The sequence below is a fragment of the Dama dama genome, chromosome 8 (genome assembly GCF_033118175.1).
Source record: "Dama dama isolate Ldn47 chromosome 8, ASM3311817v1, whole genome shotgun sequence".
Lineage (NCBI taxonomy): Eukaryota > Metazoa > Chordata > Mammalia > Artiodactyla > Cervidae > Dama > Dama dama.
Genome location: NC_083688.1, coordinates 33,498,575 through 33,522,597, shown reverse-complemented (window position 1 = coordinate 33,522,597; position 24,023 = coordinate 33,498,575). Strand labels below are relative to the sequence as shown.

The 24,023-nt window shown below is 37.1% G+C and overlaps 1 protein-coding gene across 13 annotated transcripts in view; it reads right to left on the bottom strand.

Annotated features, from left to right (window-relative positions):
- The window catches only part of IKZF2 (IKAROS family zinc finger 2), a 176,174-nt gene that overhangs the window by 22,758 nt on the left and 129,393 nt on the right, over positions 1-24,023 (bottom strand). For 12 of the 13 annotated variants that reach the window (XM_061148827.1, XM_061148826.1, XM_061148822.1 and 9 more), the window contains one exon: positions 456-593. The exons of the other annotated variant lie outside the window; for it this stretch is intronic. In XM_061148827.1, the coding sequence (XP_061004810.1) occupies positions 456-593 (138 nt within the window). The remainder of the gene's footprint in view (positions 1-455; positions 594-24,023) is intronic. 13 annotated transcript variants of the gene reach the window in all.

Here is a 24,023-nt window from a genome sequence, read left to right as displayed (position 1 = left end):
GACAAATTGGAGACATTTTCAATTATATCACTGATTACTTACCTAAGAGAAATGTAAATATATAAGTAACCAATTACTTTTTTTAGAAAACCTATAGACTGACATGAAACCATCTTGATCTATTTGATGCAGCGGATGAAAAAGACCAAACAGTACTGTACTTTGGTATGCTCAAGGCCATCTGCCATTATGATATTAATTCACACACAGGCTATCAGAAATAAACTGGGTCTATCACAAAAACTCAATATAGCTTGGTTGCAAAGTGTCCTAAAGCTTAACTGACTTCAAGCCCTTAAGAAGAAAAGTCCATACAAAGTGAGTATGCTCTACAATTGCTCTGAAATAGAGTAAAACTTTACCTTCATGCTGAAGGGTAGACAGAACTGTTCAACCCACAATAAACGACAAAAGCAGCAGGGGAGAATGCAAACGGTGAATGCCATGCTACCCACCATGGTGACTCATGACCTGCCCGGCAGCCTCCATGCTGACATTCTGGAGATAGTTGTGGCAGCGCTCCTTGTGCTCCTCCAGTGAACTGCGCTGCTTGTAGCTCCGTCCACAGTAGTTGCACTTGTGAGGTTTACCCACTGTGAAGAGGACCCAGGGTTAGAGTGGTGTCAGGTCTCAATCCAAAGCAAAATTACCAGCTAACTTTTGATAGTCTGGAGGAAGCAGTTATATACTTTTCAGACTTAAATCTCTTCCTCCTCCACACTCCAATTTAGGTGATTAAAGATAATAAACTTCTACCAAGATTAAGCGACAGCCTTGGCTTAAAGGCAGAGTGTACCTTTGGCGACAGGGGAAATACTGAATCAAAATCGTGCTCTGACTGTCTCCTAGATCAGGAGAGGCTGATGCTCACTCTTCAAAGTATCAGACTCTTAACATTTACACAATTCTCAAAGCTTTGACTCATTCAAAAGACAAATCATGAGTGTCCTAGATACATGATGAGAATTATTTTTATTTATTCGGGGTGGGGGGGTGGTGGTGGTTTAAGGATAGAGGATTTTACTGAGGGGAACTAAAATGCAACAACTCAAAATGTCATTGACTAATGAAAAGGTTATTCACCAGTACCAAGAAGACTAGAAAGAACTCAAAGGATGAGAAAAAGTACAGATAAAAGCAGAGTTTCTCTTTTCTTTCCACCTTGGTAATAACTATTCACACATGCAAAACTATGCAGTACAACAGTTTATTCTCCCACCACAGCACTGTTCTTATATTACCAAGAATGTAGGAGCTTTAAGGTTATTAACAACAACCACTGAAGCCCTAACATGTTTAGTTATACGACGATAGTGATACTTAATTATGGATTTCACATTCAGGAAGTGAATTATTTTCTAATAGCCATATCTCATGATACTGGTAAATTACTTCGATGTTTACATTGAAGAAAAAAACTTTAAAAAATTTAAGAAGGAAAAAAAACACATTTAGGGAAAGAGGTGTGTTTTAATGTATGACTATTCACAAGGGTATCACAAAATACTTTGATTCTTCATTTTCAATGGATGCAGAAAAACCATAAACCACCAGGGGTTCTGCTGGCAGAACCTTGGTAAAGCACACAGTGAATCAGGTGAGCTGCTCTCATTTGACTCCCTCAGGATTCATTTTGTTTTGCCCAGAGAACAGACAGACAATTCTTTTTCATGGACCAAGAAAGCATCCCTAATTCCAGGTCCCTTACAAGCCCATGCTACGACACTGGTCATAAACAAACTGAAATACTTTAACAAGACAAGGTATTCACAGCTACATAAAATTTCATTACACTGATTTAAGAAACCAAACAAACCTTTAGATTGTATTTGAGGGGCATATAAACTCATATCAGTTATTTCACAGTTACAATTTTTTCTAAACTGTCTCAAAAAACAAAACTATCTAAGGCAGGATTAGTCATCTCTAAAAATACCAGGCAAAGTAACTTCTATTCATCAGAACCAAGAATTTCTGGGAAGTGAAAACCAGGTAGCTTTGTATATCATGAAGTGTTGTAGCACTGTGAGAGAGAGCATTAGGAAATACAAGAAATACTTCAGTCAAAAACATTAGCGTAAATGATATAAATATATTTATAGGTAATTGCATTCCAAGACATGTGGCTTGAGGCTACATATGACAAAAATCTTTGATGAATTTGCTTTGAACAAGTCTATTGAGCAATTAATACTTAAGCGTATACACTGTATTTAATAGCCCACTATAAACTAGTTCCACCAGCTCTGTCTACCCCTTTGTAAGTCCCGTTGTATTGTGTCCTATGATACCTATGTTTTACTGTGAACATATCCTCCTATAATTTCTTCCTCTTATTTCTCTAAGCAACACGACACCTTTTTAACTTAATTAAAACATAGTTCCAGTCCACCGGCCTTGGCTGACATCTCTTTATAAATGCCCAACTCCCCAGATAAGGAAAAAGAGACAGTATACATTTTACCTCCTCATTGTAGAACTCTATCCCATCAGCTTCTCTTACTTGGTTATCAATTTGTTTTAAAACATCACTCTCTTTTTCATCCCATCCTTGTTCTCTGTGAGTGTATCAGGTATTTGAGTAAACTGCTCTCCATTTCCCCAAATCTTCATCTTCATTCCATTCCAGCAATCCACATATTAGGACACAGGCTGGACTTTCACATCTCCTGTAACTATTCTATATCCAAGAAATTTGTTGTGTAAATGCCCCACCTTATCCTTCTACTTCTCTCAGGTGACACATCTTTACAGAAAGCCTACCTTCTACCAACCCTGGGATGAGGCTGGAATGTAAAGTGGAGAGAAAATTGTCATGGTGCCTATCCTCACGCAAACAGCAGCCTACCAAGGAAGACAGACATTAAAGAAATAGACAAGCAGTGCATTACAAATTGTAGATTCTATGGATCTAAAGAACAGTAAGCTAGTATAATATGGGTACCCTGATTTAGTTTGAGACAGTTGGCTGGGAAGGTCTGCCTGAGGTTGAACATTTAGGCTGATAGTTGAAGAAAAAACAGAAGTTAGATAATGGGGATGGGGCAGAGGGCAGAGGAGACACAGTGTTTCCGGGAACTGCCGTCATCTCTTTCTATTTACTCTCATGTTCTTAGCTCCCTCAAAGTCTAGATTGTGTTCCTGCTACTCTTTTTTGAAAATTATTTTCAAACATCATCAACAGTCCCTGCCAAATCCAATGGCTCTACTATTCCTGCAAGATCATTTCCTGTCAGTTCTTTGATATTTCTTTTTTCTTTCTTTCAGTTTTATGGAGATATAATTGACAGACAATACTGTGTAAGTTTAAAGGGTACAGCAAAATGACCCAACTTACATACATCATGAAATGATTACAATAGGTTTAGTGGACATCCGTATTTCCTAAAAATCAAGGTCATGAAAATGTGGTTTAACTGTATAATAGTTATCAACTCTATGAGTTAAAATGTATAACATAGGTATATACACAGAAAAGGACCACTCTTTTGCTACTTTTCTTTTTACAATTATTATTATTTACACAGTCTCACTATCTGAAACAGCTTCATTTAGCATTATTGAAACATTTTTTTAAAAAGTCATCCATAGTCTCTGACGTGCTAAATCTGGTAGATTTTAATCATTCCTAAATCTTCCTAATTCTTGGAACTATCAAAATTTCACGAGTCTTGAATCTTCTGATTTTCGCTTCTGGCATCAGTTTTTGGGTCCTCACTCCCTGGCTTCTTAACCTTTTCCTGCCTGACAAGTATGTATGAACCTAGGGTTCTGCTCTTAGGACAGCAGTCTCCCATTTTTCCCTCTAGATTAAGCCTTCATTTCTATGAAATATCCAAATCAAGTCTTTAATAATTTTCCCCTGTTTGGAAGCTCTTATTTGTCACAAATATTTTAAAAGTGATCATGGTCATGGGAAGCTATGACCAAGGACATAGTTTCCCCTCTGTGCTCTCAAAGCACTCTGTCCACATTACTTTTCATAATTGCATTGTAATTATCCATTTGATCTCTGCTTCCCTTATCCAAACAACAAGCTCTGTCATGAGGACAGAGGTTGTGTTTTACTCAATTTGGAATTATAGTGGCAGTACAATGGGAAGGAATCTGTCTGCCGATGCAGGAGACGCTGGTTCAATCCCTGGGTCAGGAAGATCTCCTGGAGGAGGAAATGGCAACCCACTCCAGTATCCTTGCCTGGGAAATCCCATGGCCAGAGAAGTCTGGAGGGCTACAGCTCATGGGTCACAAAGTGACAGACATGACCGAGCACAGAAGCAGCAGCATTTCTTGTATTATTAAACATAAGAGGTGCTCAGTATGTATTTGCTGAAAGACTGCATTTTGAGTTCTTTCCTCCAAATACCTTTATAGCCTGACCTCATGCCTATTCATCTGAAATCTAAGATCCAACATATCCAACATTATCTTCTTCTATGAAATTACTTCTTTATTATGACTGGTCTTTTGTGCAAGAATTACCACTGTTTTAATAAACTGGACTCACGACAAGGAACCACTACTGTTGCCTCCTACCTCATTTCTCACATCCAAACTACTGTTCAAGTTTATCCCTCCCTTTTCACTCTCAGAACCAATATCTGAGTAAAAGTCTTCATTATCATGAACCTGAGTGAGCTTAATAAGACTTCAAAGCAGGTGTTCCCTTGTGTATTATTTTACTCCCCTTCTCAACAATGTTATTGAACAAAGTCCACATCCCTGCACCTGGAATCAGCATCCTGCTCTGGTCCCAAAGGAAACATTCCATCTTCCACCCAATTATCCAGCCAAGACTACCCTGTACCCTTACACTTCTTAGTCTTAGTTCTTTCTGGAATGGCTTCATACAACTTCTACTTCTTGAAATCCTACTCATTCTTTCAATCTCCCTAACCACGTTCTGTCCAAAAGCAATCTTTCTCACTAAATAACTGTAACTGTACACACTTGGGGAACTGAAAACATTCTGTCTTGAGTTATCTGTGGTTACATTTGCCTCATGAACGCTGGTTTGTACTGCAGGGGCCCACTTATATGTGATTTTTTTTTTTTCTGGATAAATATATACTAGAGTTCCACAGGTTTCCCTGGTGGGTCAGTGGTAAAGAATTTGCTACCAATGCAGGAGACGTAGGTTTGATCCCTGGGTCAGGAAGAAGGAAGGAAATGGCAACCTGGAGCAGGAAATGGCAACCCATTCCAGCAGTCTTCCCTGGGAAATCCCATGGACAGAGGAGCCTGGTGGGCTACAGTCCATGGGGTTGTTAAAGAGTCGGATATGACTGAGCAACTAAAGCAACAACAGTACCACACAATCTGAAGTGGGTTGAATCCACAAAATTGGAACCCTGGATATGCAGGACTGATGTAAAGTGGATTTTCCACTGCAAGGGAGGCGGGGGTTGGTTCTCCTAACCTCTGTGTTGTTTAAGAATTGAGTTTCTTGAGAAATTGAAATAATGTCTTATATCTTTGTAACCTCAAAGAGTTTAGTAAGATGATTTGTTCAAGAGCAAGGACGAGTAAGTGGTATTTTCATGAATGACATCATTTCCTAACTCGTTAAATATTTTCCTCTCACTGGTTTTTGCTGCATCTTTTTCTAATTTTAAAAGCAATGCATCCACATAGAAAATTTTAAGTTACCAAAAAATTATTCATAATTACATCATTTCCAGATAGGTATCTTTAACATTTTTACATTATCCTACTGTAATTTTTAAACATGCACAGATATATTATGTTATGAAACTGGGTTATTTTATACATGTATCATACAATCTGTTTATTTAACTGAAAAATACATCTTGAACACTTCCCCATGTTATAAAATAATATTTTTATTGCTGCCACTAGGTAACAAGTTATTCCCCAGATTCTAGAATTATGATATGTGGATTTAGTTTGCTTTAGCATCCTTAGTCCTTTTCTTATTTAATAATTTTTGTTCCTTTTTACCATAATTATTATGCCCATACTTAATAAAGTAGTTCTACAAGGCACTTAATAAGTCTTCCTCTCACCCCACCCCCATCTAATAACAATCTATTTCTTTGTCTTCTCTCTTTAGAATTTCTATTAATTTGATATTAGACCTTTTAGACTGATTCTTGAAATATCTTTCCCCTTTGTGTTAACTATCCTTTTAACATTTTAATTAAAAAAAAAATTCCTCCATTTTTCTCTGAATTTTACTGGGAAGTATTTTCTGGCTAAATAAATGTCTATGAGCTCTTTCCTTTTCCTTAAAAATAGTATTGTTTTCTTCATTGATATAACATTTATCTGAGCAAAATATTTTCATTTTAAAAAAGTTCTTCCTTATATTGTCTATTTTCTCTGGCTTTTTTTCTTTTTATATGGGTATCTGTATTTGAGGCTTTCCTTAAGTGTCTTGTGCCTGAATGTTTATTGTCCATTCATATTTAATAGCGAGGCACAAAAAAGCTAACTGGAAGTCCAGGAAACACAGGTGAGGTTTGTGAACTATTATAGACTGACCAAGTTACAAAGCAATTTTTTTATTGTCAGACCCCTTAAAATAATGTCTTTTCTTAAAAAAATGTCTTTTCTCTGGAACCTTTCAATTTCCTTTAAGAAGATGCCTCCAATTTCCAGCCCCTGAGGGGCATGGGGGTGGGTGTTGGAGAATAGGGGCAATAAGAAGCTAGATAATATTTCGGAAGTAAGGCAAGATATGGGGCCAAGAATCTAAGTGGACAATTGCAGTCTTTTACATAATCTCCCTGCTTTGAGTTTGCTTTACTCCTGTGCTTAGTACTGAGTCACTTAGTCGTGTCCAATTCTTTGTGGTCCCATGGACTATAGCCCTCCAGGCTCCTCCTTCCATGGGGATTCTCCAGGCAAAAATACTGGAGTGGGTTACATGCCCTCCTCCAGGGGATCTTCCCAACCCAGCAACAAACCCAGGTCTCCCGCATTGCAGGCAGATTCTTTACCATCTGAGCCGCCAGGGAAGCCCAAGATACTGGAGTGGGCAAGCTATCCCTTCCCCAGGGGAACTTCCTGACCCCAGAATCGAACCTGGGTCTCCTGCATTACTGGTGGATTCTTTACCAGCTGAGCTACCAGGGAGGAATTTTTCCTTACTCTCTACTTTTCCTGGAGTCCCTAAGATAGAACCTTTCCAATTCAATATCTCCAAAAAATAAATGCTATTTTCTTACAGTTGGTTGAATATAGTGAGAGAGAGTGGCTCTGTGCCCTGTTTTGTACTCAGATTTTGAAATCCTTTTATATTTAATCCAGAGTTTCATCCCTACCATTAACAGTCCTGTTTCTTCAAAGTTCAGAGATTTTTCAGGATTCTCTAGCATCAGATGGCTTTGCTACTCCTCTTTTATTCCTTTCTATAATCACTCAGAGTTCCAGAGCTTCTGGAACTCCCTCTGTCTTCTTTCCAGCTCCCCCTTGGCTGCTATTCAATCCTTTCCATTGTTTTTGATCTTATGGGTTTATACCTCAATAAATATCTACTGTGATATCAGTAGAGCTTAAAGAGTAGAGACAGATGCAGCTTTATATTTCATCATGTTTAGACAGCAACAGACAACATCACCTTTAATTCTGGAATCCTATGGCTCTGGAAGAAAGTGCCAGAACTCTCTATTTTGATAAACAGAAGCATGACATGATAGTAACGCTTAGCCTCCAAAAAGTAATCACATATTTATAAGACAAAGGAATGTGTGGAAATGTAAAACTGCTTCCTCTATTTTATTCTAATCTGCTATTTATTTAACTGTCTGTTATAAAACAAGATTCCCTACCCATATTCAAACATTGTCATTTGCAATGATTCTCAAAGTATGAACTGCATGCTGCCTTATATTAGAATGACCAGGACTGCTCTTAAAATGCAGATGTTTGGGTACCATTCAGTTCAGTTTAGGCACTCAGTCGTGTCCAACTCTTTGCGACCCCATGAACCGCAGCACTCCAGGCCTCCCTGTCCATCACCAACTCCCGGAGTCCACCCAAACTCATGTCCATTGAGTCAGTGATGCCATCCAACCGTCTCATCCTCTGTCGTCCCCTTCTCCTTCTGCCCTCAATCTTTCCCAGCATCAGGGTCTTTTCCAATGAGTCAACTCTTTGCATCAGGTGGCCAAAGTACTGGAGCTTCAGCTTCAACATCAGTCCTTCCAATGAACACCCAGGACTGATCTCCTTTAGGATGGACTGGTTGCATCTCCTTGCAGTCCAAGGGACTCTCAAGAGTCTTCTCCAACACCACAGTTCAAAAGCATCAATTCTTCGGCACTCAGCTTTCTTTATAGTCCAACTCTCACATCCATACATGATTACTGGAAAAACCATAGCCTTGACTAGATGGACCTTTGTTGACAAAGTAATGTCTCTGCTTTTTAATATGCTATATAGGTTGGTCATAACTTTCCTTCCAAGGAGTAGGCATCTTTTAATTTCATGGCTTCAATCACCATCTGCAGTGATTTTGGAGCCCCAAAAACTAAAGTCAGCCACTGTTTCCACTGTTTCCCCATCTATTTGCCATGAAGTGATGGGACCAGATGCCATGATCTTAGTTTTCTGAATGTTGAGCTTTAAGTCAACTTTTTCACTCTCCTCTTTCATGTTCATCAAGAGGCTCTTTAGTTCTTCTTCACTCTCTGCCAAAAGGGTGGTGTCATCTACATATCTGAGGTTACCGATATTTCTCTCCGCAATCTTGATTCCAGCTTGTGCTTCTTCCAGCCCAGCGTTTCTCATGATGTACACTGCATATAAGTTAAATAAGCAGGGTGACAATATACAGCCTTGATATACTCCTTTTCCTATTTGGAACCAGTCTGTTGTTCCATGTCCAGCTCTAACTGTTGCTTCCTGACCTGCATACAGGTTTCTCAAGAGGCAGGTCAGGTGGTCTGGTATTCCCATCTCTTTCAGAATTTTCCACACTTTATTATGATCCACACGGTCAAAGGCTTTGACACAGTCAATAAAGCAGAAATAGATGTTTCTGGGACTCTCTCACTTTTTCAAAGATCCATCGGATATTGGCAATTTGATCTCTGGTTTCTCTGCCTTTTCTATGCTGGACCTAGAATTTATGGGAGTCCTCTGAAATGCCCATTCTTAAGAAGCTTGTCAGGTGGTTGCCTACATACTGAAGTTAAAAAACAATGCTCTGTAGAAACTCATAAATCATCATGTTCTCTAGGTCTGATACTGAGTTAAAATTTCTTAAAGTGAATACTAGTCTTGACTCTAACATAACGATTGAAATTATATTAATAAGGGAATTGAGATTAATTTTGCTATATAAGAAATTTCGGAATTAAAATTTGAAAGTCTATGAATGAAGCATCATTTTATTACTGGTAATAATATTTAAAAAGTGTTAATTTTGATAATGGGAGTTTACCACTGTATGTTTATAACATCTTTTGAGAGCAATTATCTAGTTTAAACTTTGTATCAGTTTGACTTCAAACTGATGTGTGTCTGAATTTTAAAAATCAGGTGGAAAAACTTACATTGACCAATTTCTCTTAGACTGCTGGTCATGCTGCTGAAGTCTTTTAAGAGGATTATATAGTGTTATTTCACATAAAGAATAGCATAGAAATTAATCATCTCTATTAGTAAAAGATAAATGATTTGTCAGGGTATTGATTGTGGGAGACTATTACTTTAAGTACACAATTCAAGGAGTCTGGAAGTTTATGTTGTATAACCATCACCACAATTAAAATATTTTCATTTCCATCACCCCAAAAAAACTCCCTTTCCCACAGTTGGCTCTTGGCAACCACTGATCTGCTTCTGTCAGTACAATTTTGCCTTTTTTAGGATTTCATATAAACTGAATCATGCAGTATGTAGTCTTTTTTTTTTTTAACTCTGCATAATGATTTTGAAATTCAACAATGCTGCTGAAAATATTGGTAGTTTATTACTTTTTATTTCATCATATGAATATACCACAGTTCATCCGTTTACTAGTTTGGGTGCTTTCTGGTCTATCAGTTCAGTTCAGTCACTTAGTTGTGTCTGACTCTTTGTGACCCCATGAACCGCAGCACTCCAGGCCTCCCTGTCCATCACCAACTGCCAGAGTCTACCCAAACCCATGTCCATTGAGTTGGTGTTGCCATCCAACCATCTCATTCTCTACCATCCCCTTCCCCTCCTGCCCTCAATCTTTCCCAGAATCAGGGTCTTTTCCAATGAGTCAGCTGTTCGCATCAAGTGGCCAAAGTACTGGAGCTTCAGCTTCAACATCAGTCCTTCCAATGAACACTCAGGACTGATCTCCTTTAGGATGGACTGGTTGCATCTCCCTGCAGTCCAAGGGACTCTCAAGAGTCTTCTCCAACACCACAGTTCAAAAGCATCAATTCTTCGGTGCTCAGCTTTCTTTATAGTCCAACTCTCACATCCATACATGACTACTGGAAAAACCATAGCCTTGACTAGATGGACCTTTGTTGGCAAAGTAATGTCTCTGCTTTTTGATAAGCTGTCTAGGTTGGTCAAAACTTTCCTTCCAAGGAGTAAGTGTCTTTTAATTTCATGGCTACAATCACCATCTGTAGTGATTTTGGAGCGCACAAAAATAAAGTCAGCCACTGTTTAACCATCTATCTGCCATTCTGGTCTATGGTTACTAGGAATAAAGCTTCTGCAAACATCTGCAGGCAAGTCTTTGTGTACATGCATGTTTTCATTTCTCTTGGTTAAAACCTAAAAATGGGATTCCTGGGTCATATGACAAGTACCTGATTCACTTTCTAAGAAACAGCTTAACTGTTTCTCAAAACAGCCGTATCACTGAGCATTTTCATTATAAACTTATTCATAATATACCTGCATTATAGTTCACTACCGCTGTAGGAGCTTTAGCAACGTGCTGTTTTCATTTTGGATGATGGTAAATTGAAAGTTCCTTCTTTGTACTGGTTAACCTTGGCTAGAGGTTTACTCATTTTATCGACCTTTTCACAGAATCAGCCTTTGATTTCATTGATTTTCTCTATTTGTTCTTGTTTTCATTATTATTTCCTTTCTTAATATACTCTAGACTTATTTTACTCCTCTTTCATAACCTCTAAAGAAGCAATTTTAATTGGTTTGAGACCTTTCCTCTTTTTTAATACAAGGACTTAATTCTATATGTGCTCCTCCAAGCACCACTTCTATTCTCCTCATGTTCACGTTTCCTTTATATTCTTGAACATAAGTAGCATATTTATTATAGCTGTTTTATCAACCCTAACTTTTAGTCCCACAATTTGGTCATTTCTGGATCTCTTTCAACTGACTGATTTTACTACTGACTGTGGGTAATAATTTCCACCTTCTTTGCATATCTCTTCGTTTTTTAATGGGTAATGGACATTGTAAATTTTATATTAGTAGGTTCTAGATTTTGCTGCATTTCCTTAAAGTATGGTTTACTTGTTCTGCCATGAAGCTACATTACTCGGATTCAGTTAGATCCTTCTGGTACTTGCTTTTATATCTTGAGAACTCCTTCATCTCTAGGCTGATGCAGCCTCAGGACTATGGCAGTACCCTTCTGAGGACTTAATTCAATGCCCTGCACATGACCAAGTCTTTCCACATTGGCTGCTGAGATGAACTCCTTTCCAGCTCTGCAAGAGCTCCAGGAATTGTTTGGCCTTCCGTTTTCTGGTGTTTCTTTCCCCAGCTGCAGGAAGTTTCCTAATACATATAAGTAGATCACTATTTAACCAAAGAGTAAAAGGAGGCCCTCTGAAAAACTTTTTTTTTTATCCTGTGCCGTTTCCCCCATCTGATACTCTGCCTTGATGTCTAAGTACAGAGGTCTCCCTGAACTCTGATCTCTGTCTCCTCACGGTGAGACTGCCTAGCTCTATTTGGGTTTACAGATCCTGCACTGTGGCCTAGAAACTGCTTCTAGGAAGTAAGCTGGGGTCATCACAGCCCTCACTACCTTTGTTCTCAATGTCTAAAAGTCATATAATATATTTTGTCTGGTATTCCAGTTGTTCAAAGCAGGAGGGTAAATCTGATCCCTAATCCTTATCATGATTGGAAGCAAAATTTATATTAGTGTGTGGTGTGTTTAGTCGCTAAGTCATGTCTGACTCTTTTGTGATTCCATGGACTCTGGCCCGCCAGGCTCCTCTGTCCATGGAATTTTCCAGGCAAAGACACTGGAATGGGTTGCCATTTCCTTCTCCAGATTTATATTAGCAATTAGGTTAAACACAAAGAAATTAAATACCAGTAACTTTGTAAGTTTTACTGTGACTACACTTCAGGTAACTGAAATAAAGTTTCTTATAAATGTAATTCTAAGAATATGTTATAAAACCAAGTGTCCTAAAGCACAGAGGAAAGCAGGTTAGTGTTCCAACCATCTCAAAAGTTAACATATAGTCTCTTCTTTGACATATTGTCCCTCACAGAAATCCTACACTAATCAAAAAAGAAAGAGTTATCACTATAATCTGTCAGAGATATATAGACTACTGACCTGAACAAGAAATTACAAATTAAAGAAGCAATAAAGAGAACTTGGGGCTTCCCCTGTGGCTCAGTGGTAAAGAATCCACCTGCCAAGGCAGGAGACACAGGTTCAATCCCTGGGTCAGGAAGAACCCATGGAGAAGGAAACAATAACCCACTCCAGTATTCTTGCCTGGGAAATCCCACGGACAGAGGAGCCTGGCCAGGCTACAGACCACGAGGTTGCAAGAGTCGGACATGACTTTGTGATTAAACAACAATAACAACAAAAGAGAACTTGATCATTCTGACAACTATTCAATTAAAAAAAATTTGCTAGTATTTTCTCCATCTGTCATTATGAGAAACTAGAAATAAGAAATATTGTACCTATACTCCTAAGAATCCCATATACCTAGCCAAAAGAAAGAGCAAATCAAATAGCCATAAAGAATTGTGAAGTAGAAATGTTTACCATAAATTCATAGGGTGTTATGAAGTTACATAGCACAACCAAGTCTTGTTCACTTATATTTTCTTGAAATATGTCACTTCAAGAGTAATCCTAGTGAAACCTATAAGACAAATTACAATAGCACTAATTCAAGTGGTAAATGTTTTATTCTTTACATAGATGTGTGTCTGTTTACACGTACAGAAACATGCTAAGAAACACATCTATATACAGAAAATATATTTACCATTTGTCATCAAACACATAAAATCAGGAACAGAGCATTATGCACATATCACATTCATTTTCCCTTAATAAAATTAAATATAGCCATTTCCTATAAATAAATGCTCAAAATAAACTTGATATGTTTTTCTTGGTCATTTCTTGTGCTTAGTTGCTCAGTCATGTCCGACTCTTTGTGACCCCATGGACTGCAGCCCACCAGGCTCCTCTGTCCATGGGGATTCTCCAGGCAAGAATACTGCAATGGGTTGTCATGCCCTCCTTCAGGGCATCTTCTCAACCCCATGGATCGAACCCAGGTCTCCCACATTGCAAGCAAATTCTTTACCGTCTGAGCCACCAGGGAAGATGCGTATTTCTTACAGAATTATAAACTACTCTAAAGAAAGATAAGCCCTCAAATATGGCAAAATTGTCATTAATATTTTTTTTCTGTTTTTAGTACCCATAAGTTATACTTGACTGATGGAGGGCATGACAACCCACTCCAGTATTCTTGCCTGGAGAATTCCATAGACAGAGGAGCCTCGTGGGCTACAGTCCATTGGGTCACAAAGAGTTGGACACAACTGAAGCCACTTAGCACACACACACACACAAGTTATACCTGACCTGAATTAGTGGTCAGTTTTACTGTATGAACCTTGAATATAAACAATTTTAATGTTCTTGATCCCCTCTGCTATAATGCTGCTTCAAAAAAGAGTTTACCAATTCATATTCAGTCTAGTAGTATATAAGAGAACCATTTCACCATATTCTCAACAATGAGTACTCTCATTAAAATAATAAATTCTCCATTAATGTGCTACCTTGTGACCCTTGAGTTATAGCAAGGTACTCCTGGGACCTAGAAGCACATTCTTAGGCAGGATTGTTAAAGCAAGATAGGCACAGGATATTTTAAATTTTGAGGGGAAATAATAATACTCAGCCAACTGATTGGAATAATTGGAATAATAACAGCCGACTCATTGGAAGAAACGCTGATGCTGGGGAAGATTGAAGGCAAAAGGAGAAGAGGGTGGCAGCAGACAAGATGATTGGATAGCATCACTGATTCAATGGACACAAACTTGAGCAAACTCTGGGAGATAGTGAGGGACAAGGGGGCCTGGTGTGCTGCAGTCCATAGGGTATAAAGAGTCGGACACAACTTAGCAACTGAACAACGAAAATGAAAGTTAATTATGCAATAGCTGGGCATTTCACAGGGATTAATGACTAACAAGGAGTGGATGGCCCAAGGTACAGCCTACATCCACTGGCCATTAATTCCCAGAAAATTCCCAGCATCAAATTCATTATTGCTATTATGAACTGAAAATGGAAAAGAAATATAGGCATATGGATTTTTTTTAAGGTGATGCAGTTTTAATTAATATGTACAAGGCATTCATGGAGAACTTAATTTCTGTACACTATCCAATCACATCACTGTTCTCATCTCTCACAATTCCAAAGAGGCAGACACAACTTAGCGACTGAACAACAACAAATAATACTCAACACCCGTCAGGTGCCACGTGAGTTACTTGCTCACGGTTTCAACATGACATCATATTACATTTCTCTCATTGACATCATCTTTGTGAAGCTAGGTTTCAGCAGTTGCTGCAAGACAAGGCAAGTGCCCTGCGAAAATCAGTGTGGAACAGGAAATGAGAGAGATCGTGTTGAACCCAATTCCCAAAATGGGGAAGCTGTGCAGTTCCCAACAAGGCGTGCAATCCCATTAGTAACCCCGACTGTCAGAAGAATGAAATGAAAACATTTTGTCTTTCAGTTTAGTCATTCAGTCATGCCCGACTCTTTGCAACCCCATGAACAATAGACCGCCAGGTTCCTCTGTCCATGGGATTCTCTAGGCAAGAATACTGGAGTAGGTAGCCATTCTGTTCTTCAAGGGATCATCCCAATCTAGGGACCAAACCCGGGTCTCCCTCATTGCCGGTAGATTCTTTACTGTCAGCCATCAGGGAAGCCCCAGCTTCCTCAATTTAGGTATACTATTTTTCAAATGGCTATTAAGTGGTTGGGACAGAAATACTTGAGTTGTTTTTGAACTCGACTACGTAATAAAAGAAACTGTTAGATATATGTATTTTAGGCCTAAAGGTACTGGGAAATCTTACTGAGACACCAAGGGCACTGTGAACCAAGAAAGTTTTGGGAATCTCTGTGCTAAACAACTTCAATATAATCATATTTCTTTTTAACTTGCATTAGTGAAACTGAACATTAAACAACAAAAAAACACTCATTTGTATGCCATTCTTTCAAATTATCTATTCAATACCTTTACTTATTTATCAATTACATTATTATTGTTATTGTCTTTCTCATCGATTTGTTCAATCTCTGTATCTATTAAGGCTAATAAACCTTTGACTTACTACTTATAAATACTTACTTTAGAAAGTATAAATTCTTTATAAATACTTATAAACTTTTGATGTTTAGATGTTTTTCATTTTTATGAGTTGCAACTGTTAGTAATTTTCCTCTGTGTGATTTATTTCACTGTTTCAAAATTCTGCCTGATACAGAATTTTTGAGAAATATCTAAAACTATTTTTCTAAATCTTTAGAAATCTTAATGACTCTAGATTTTTCATAGATTAAGTAGAAAAATAATATTTTAGAAAGAAAACAAATTCCTATCTGAAAGTCAGCTATCTTCCAGAGAGTACCTGTTATGTTAAATCATTTCAGTATAATAAGGTTCCCATCAAAAATTATTACAGTAAAATAACTTTTATGCCTGAAGGCAGAGTTTATCAATGACAAGAAAGGAGAATGTTAAATATTCAAATATGTTCATGAATTAGTACAATTAGGTGGACTCCATAGAAATCCCCAATGTATATATGAGGATACAAGGTTCTTTTAGGTGATTAGATTCAGTAACCACCAAATAAAATCTGTTTAACACAATGTTTTTCCCAAATTATTTTTAATATAAAAGTATTTTATAATACTTTTAATATAATAACAACTATTAATTTCCCAAGTGACTATTTTTCTATGGATGTACATTGAGCACCACTGCACAATGATAATAAAATAGGCCCACACTGCCAGAATTAATGTATTTTATTGTTTGTTCTTTTATAGGATTTGCCAAGTATTTGACAAGGACATATAATTCTTTTATCATTCATTTAACACACATTTATTGAGAGTCTTCAAGTGCAGTGGATATAACCCTGAATAAGACAGACGTTAGCCTTGATTTCACAGAGCTGACATTCCTTAACCATTCAAATATTTCCATTTGCTTTATAATGTAGTATGATTAATTTTCAAATTAAATTAAAACCTTAGTATAAGGACACAAACACCATGGAAAATAGTATGTAAGTGTGGATGAGTCTTTTAAATGAAAACTATCACAGATAATTGAAAGCAAGATAATCTTTATTTTTAGCTCATGGTGGAAAAAAATAAGCATAACTGTAAAAAGAAGAAGTCTCATGTAAGGTTACTTTCATAAGAGTGTATATTGTTGACATCTACTTTTCTATTATTCTGTTTAACTAACAAGTTTCACAAGATCACCTGAAATAAGGAACCTAAAAGAAACTGAACAAAATATACACTGTAAAATATTTTGGCAGTGTTAACAGTTCTGATTTTCAGCTCTTCTTTATCATATAGAAAAAAATTACTACTTATTTCTATCTCTGACTGTAAACTACTTAAGAAACAAAGATGTTAGAATCTCAGAATTTCTGCAGCTGTTAAAGGTATATACCAGTCAGTTGTATACACCACACATATTTAACAACTATCTAGAGTGTGCTGTGTACAATCACAATAATAACCATAATATTCATATACCATTGAACTTAGAGGTTATGTCTACTTCTTGCATAGCAATTGTAATAATAATTATTTAACTAACTGATTGATTGATGAATATAAGAAAAGGAGCTACTGAAATTACAAACATGAAAAAGTTATAATACAGCAAGGACACGGTGGAACAGAAATCTAAGACACAAGACAAACAGATATATTTGATACTGTTTCAATATTACAAATATGCAAAACAGTTTTTATGGGAATAAAATAGATAAAGCCAAAGTAGAACTTTCCAGGCTTATAGAATAAATAAATAATCCCATGACAGAAGTATTTCTTTTTGATATGATTTCTAGTCTTTCTTTAAACTACTTTTCTTATCTGATTTTCCAATATTATAATAACTCAGAGAAGTAAGCAAGGCTTTCATATATTGTAATAACACAAATAAGGAAGAAATTTGGTTATCAAAGTGATCCAATTATATTCAAAGTAGGTAACCTGTTATAATTTATGGAGTATTCACACAGGGTAAAGAATGATATATATATATACATATATCCATACTATGGTTTCAACTTAGTTTTCTAATAAGAGCCCTAACACTTACCACCTATGTATGAACCCTAGGCTAAGTTAAATAAGACTAGTTGAACCCTCTTACACTGTTGGTGGGAATGCAAACTAGTACAGCCACTATGGAAAACAGTGTGGAGATTTCTTAAAAAACTGGAAATAGAACTGCCATATGACCCAGCAATCCCACTTCTGGGCATACACACTGAGGAAACCAGATCTGAAAGAGACACGTGCACCCCAATGTTCATCGCAGCACTGTTTATAATAGCCAGGACATGGAAGCAACCTAGATGCCCATCAGCAGATGAATGGATAAGGAAGCTGTGGTACATATACACCATGGAATATTACTCAGCCATTAAAAAGAATTCATTTGAACCAGTCCTAATGAGATGGATGAAGCTGGAGCCCCTTATACAGAGTGAAGTAAGCCAGAAAGATAAAGAACATTACAGCATACTGACACATGTATATGGAATTTAGAAAGGTGATAACGATAACCCTATATGCAGAACAGAAAAAGAGACACAGAAATACAGAACAGACTTTTGAACTTTGTGGGAGAATGTGAGGGTGGGATATTTCAAAAGAACAGCATGTATACTATCTATGGTGAAACAGATCACCAGCCCAGGTGGGATGCATGAGACAAGTGCTCCGGCCTGGTGCACTGGGAAGACCCAGAGGAATCGGGTGGAGAGGGAGGTGGGAGGGGGGATCGGGATTGGGAATACATGTAAATCCATGGCTGATTCATATCAATGTATGACAAAACCCACTGGGAAAAAAAAAAAAAATAATACAGTCAAAAAAAAAAAAAAAAGAATGATATATATATATACATATATCCATACTATGGTTTCAACTTAGTTTTCTAATAAGAGCCCTAACACTTACCACCTATGTATGAACCCTAGGCTAAGTTAAATAAGACTAGTTGTACTTTAGTCATAGCATTTTTGTGAAAATTATAAAAATATGCATATAGAAACTTAACAAGGTACTTGACATAGTAGATGCTCAATAAATGGCAACTTTTCCTTCTGCTTGTAGCCTTTACTAGCTTATACATTATATAGTTAACTTATTATGTTTATTGTTAAATATAATAATTATCAATCTTACTTCATTGAAAGGTTAAGTTTCACAGGGCAAGATATTTTTTCTTCACTATTGTATCTCAAGCACCTAAAAAAATGCCTGACATATAAATAAGGGCTTCGCAGGTGGCACTAGTGGTAAAGAATCTACCTGTCATTGTGGAAGATTCAAGAGACACAGGTTTGATCCCTGAGTCGGGGAGATCCCCTGGAGTAGGAGATGGCACCCCAATCCAGTATTCTTGCCTGGAGAATCCCATGGACAGAGGAGCCTCGTGGGCTATGGACCATAGGGTGCAAAGAGTTGGACATGACTAAAGTGACTTAGGGTGGATGGATGGAGAGCATTTTTAAATTTCTTCACATGGTACCAAGGATTTTCAACTGAGAGAGGCCATCACTTAAGTGTGTTATGTTTATTATCCAGAAGTGAGTAAAAAAGAGAACTCCTGAGCTACATCTAACTTCATGAGAAAAAAATACATATGTATGTATACTGTATAATTGACAGGTGTGAAAAATCTGCATTAGCTGACTCAATAGAAATTAGAATAGGTCAGTGTTTCCTTTCCTTTTGATTAGAATTTTTTAGAGTAGGTACATTATACCATAATGCCCTCATCATTCAATTAATCAACAAGTATTTTTTGCCAAACACCATTCAAGGAGCTGGGAACACCTTAATAAGTAAGACAGAAGAGACAGTCTCAGAAACTTATATTTAAGTGGAAGGAGACAGATAATGTAGGCATAAACAAACAAAAAAGATAACCACAGATTCTGATTCAAGTTTTATAAGACTCTAGGCTAGAGACAGCAAGACAGACAGGAGCTAAGAGGATGCTTTAGATAGGGTGTTTATGGAACAGCATTATCTCCAAGGAGACAACAGTGAAGCAAATATCTGAAGGATACAAACAACCATGCCAAGAACTAGGGGAAGAGCTGAAGGTAGAGACGTCTAGGGTCATTGGTATAAAACCCCAAGAGTAGGATAAATATTAAGAAACCTCCAGCAGCAAAGAACACAGAATGAGGGGTAGAGTGGTATATGCTCAAACAGGAGAGGTGGGTAGAACGTCTACTGGCCATGATTAACAGCTTAATTTTATTATAAGAACAATGCAAAGCCTTTACAAGATTTTAAGCAGAGAAATAGCATGATTTAAACTGTGTTTTAAAATAACAGTCTGGCTGTTATATGACGAATAGATTGAAAAACAGGGGTATGGTGGCTGAGAGCAAGGATTCTGGAGTCAGGCAAAGCAATTCATATCCGAGCTTTTCCTGAATATATTGGGAATCATGTGAAATATGCATATGTAGTTATAATGGTAAGATTTTTACTATATCATAGCATAATTCTGAAAAGCACTCTCACATGGATAGCTTATTCTATTCTTAGATTTATTTTATTCTAAATTTTTATATGTCCTCCAGCTTTATGGGACAGTTTTGTTTCTTTAAGCATGATACATTTCTTTAGTTTTATTATGCTGAGCATTTTTGTGTGCTTGTGTGTGTGTGTTTAAAATCTAATCAAGCAAGAAGCTCAAACCCAGGGCTCTGTGACAACCTAGAGGGGTGGGATGGGGTGGGAACTGGGAGAGAGGTTCAAGAGGGAGGGGACATAGGTGTACAAATGGCTGATTCATGTTGGTGTATGACAGAAGCAACTATCCTCCAACTAAAAATAAATTAAAAATCTAATCCAAATAATACATTGTTGGCAAAATGTAAATTTAAAAAGTAATGTAAAATAATAATAAAATTACTAAGGTAAAACTTGACACAAGGGATCATACACATAATATTCCAAGCTATAGACTTTGGCAATATTAGCATCTCTCTCTTTAAATCTGACTCTACTTAACTGTAAAATAAGGCCCTTAAAATAGTGCTTATCACAAAATAAGAGCCTGTTAAATATTAGCCGGTAACTTTAATTTTTACAATAGCCTGACATTTATCATCTGCTAGGAAACATAACCAAAACTGATCTCTTTTTAAGATTTTAGTAATCTTAAAAAAACTAACTTCCTAGTTAATGTAAGAATTTTCAACTGAAAGCACCTGTATATTCTTTCATGCATTCAATCAATACAGTATAAGGGATACAGACGCAAAAGAGAATACAGTAATGTCTTCCAAGACGCAGAATTTAGGGTCTTTCATTTTTGTCATATGAGTATTATCATCACATTTTTGTACAATTTAAAGAGAAACCATGTTGATAGATGATTTATATAAATAAAAATTTATATAAATAAAAATTTAATTATATCCTAAATATATTTTATATGTTTGTAACAAATGATATTGGGTTATAATATTTACCTCATTTGTATGGCTATCTGCCATTTGGGAATTTTCTTACAAGATTTGGCAAGACAGTACAGGCTGTGGATGAACAAGTTTCTTTGACTCACATGCATGGATCAAGTAGGAAAAATAAAAGGAGAGGGTGGAGGTTAGCTTACACACACACACACACACACACAAACCCTCAACAAAACAGAAAACAGTGTGATGTGCCTTTTTGGACACTGGGTGAGTAAAGAAGCTGGCATGCTGCCCTTACATTTCTGCCATGGAGTTCCAAACATGCCAGGCCTGCAGACTCAGCACTGTGCAAGGAATAACATGAAATAGCCACAAGCTCACACCGTCCACAGTAACAAACAAGTAGGATGCAAAACTGAATTATTAAAGCTGTCTGCAGAAAACTGAGAATGAGAAATAGGTCCATGGTTCCTGTTTACTTCTTTAGAACTCCTGAGAACAGAGAAAGGTAAGGAGGCAAGGTTCCAGCAGTCAACTAATCTCACTTGGTTGTTGAGCCAAAATGGAGAGTTGTATCAGATGAGAATGTGCTAGAGAACAAAGACTGCTTTTCCATTACTCCTTCTAGAAATAAGTGTCGAATTAAAAAACTATATATTTTTATTTTATATTGGAGGAACTCCCATGGACAAAGGAGACTGGCGGGCTAAAATCCATGGGGTCACAGAAGAGACAGAAACAACTTCGTGACTAAACAATAACCAACTAACAATGCTGTCACAGTCTCAGGCGGGAAGCAAAGGGATTCAGCCATATGTATGTAAGTATTGTTCTCTCCCAAACTCCCCTCCCATCCAGGTTGCCACATAACATTAAGCAGAGTTCCCTGTATTATACACTAGGACCTTGTTGGTTATCCATTTTAAATACAGTAGTATACATATGTTGATCCCAAACTCCCTAACTATCCTTTGCCCCCATCCTCCTCCCATTCTGAAACCATAAGTTCTCTAAGTCTGTGAGCCTGTTTCTGTTTTGTAAATAAGTTCATTTCTGTCATTTCTTTTTAGATTCCTTCTATAAAGGCTATCACACAATATTTTTCCTTCTTTGTCTGAATAAGTGTCTAAAATTTAAAGAAGCATGTTGTGTATACTGCTGCTTGAAAATTTAATGCTATCAAAAATTTAATTCCTTTTATAAGGAACATATAAGGAAGAGTATATAATGATTATTTGGAGGAAAATATGTTCTTCTGGGTAGAAGTCACATGAATTGTCACTGCAGCTGGCCTGACTGAAAGTGGTTTCTCCCTCCATGGGCAGGGTGTCACATGTGTGTTTGAGTCAGGAATGGAGACACTAATCCCATTCCCTCTCTTCAGTGTTTATTGCAAAGCATACAGAGAGGCTCCACAGGCTAAGTGTCAGGACTTGATGGGTGAAATCAGCAGAGCACAGTTATGCAAATCAAGTGTGCAACTGACACTGCTTGTGTAATTATCAACATAATCCTCCTCTATCAACCACCTCCAGGAAGGAAAGGAGGGGTAGAGGGTGGGGAAAGTTCACACTTGGGAGATCACCCAGAAAGTGGGCCAGGTGCCAGGTCTACAATCAGGTGAAAACAGTTTCTTCTCAAGGGAAGTCTGCAGTACATATTATACTACATTTTATGCACCATCACTACTATGAATGAGCTGCACTAGACTCAATTTCTATAACCAGCAAAATTAAATCCAATATGTCTTATCAGTATACTGGTCATTGGCTTAGAATTTTTTTAAATGGATCTCTTTAGCAAATCTGGTAGAAAAGTCATGGTGATCTGGTTTTAAAATAATGTCAATATGGAAATAACTGATAATGATAATCTTTTGGCCACATACCCAACTTTCAGACATTTAAAATCCTTCTTTAACAAAATAATCAGTCCTATTAATATCTAAAGGTCTATAACCTGTAGCAAATCCATGTTGTAAAAAGCAGTTCATATGTAACAGAAACTTAAAGTAGTTAATTATATACTTGTTTACCTCAAAAAATAAAGTGGGATAATATTCAAGTAAACATTGAAGGATTAGGGGGGAAAATCTATTAGAAAAACAGAGTGGAAGGCAGAGGGGAGACAAAAGGGTAAGATAACTTAAAAATATATATATATATATATATATATATATATATATATATATATATATATATATAAAAGAAGGAAAGGGTGTATTTCAGGAGACAGTGATTATAAATGCCACACTGCTTTGGAGGACAGTTTATGGAATTCCTGATCAGCCAGGAATTTAAGGAAATGATGTGATAGTCCCTTAATAAGGCATGATAGTATATCTGAGGGAATAATCACTCTCATGGCAAATTAACAGATAGTCCTGTATGAGAACACAAAACTACAGCATTTGACATTCACTTGTTTAACAATATGGTCAAAGGTTAGCACTATCTCAAACCCAGCCAGATGCCACTTTTGAACTTTTTCAAGAAACTTGAAGAGAATGAGAAAACTATATATTCTTACCAGCTTCTCTGATAGCATGTAGTTTATACCTTAAAAATGCCTGCTAGTTGGTTTAATATTGTACTAACATTTGAAAAGACCCTGATGCTGGGAAAGATTGAGGGCAGGAGGAGAAGGGGACGACAGAGGATGAAATGGTTGGATGGCATCACCGACACAATGGACATGAGTTTGGGTGGACTCCAGGAGTTGGTGATGGACAGGGAGGCCTGGCGTGCTGCGGTTCACGGGGTTGCAAAGAGTCGGACACGACTGAGTGACTGAACTGAACTGAATGTGAATATCCAAATATATTCAAAAGCAGGGAAACAGTCCTTATCTAAAACAACTAAAAATGATGGATGTTATTGTTTTAACAGATGGATTCTTATATGTTACATCTGGTCCAGTTGCTTTTTATAGGACAAAATAGCATTAACCTGACAATCAGATATAAAGAACAAACTTCTTAAGCAAAATTTGTCAAACATTGAATAGATTACAAAACTGTGTTGTGAAAATCAACATAACTGAGGTGTTTTGGAAATAAAGTAGGCATCTGC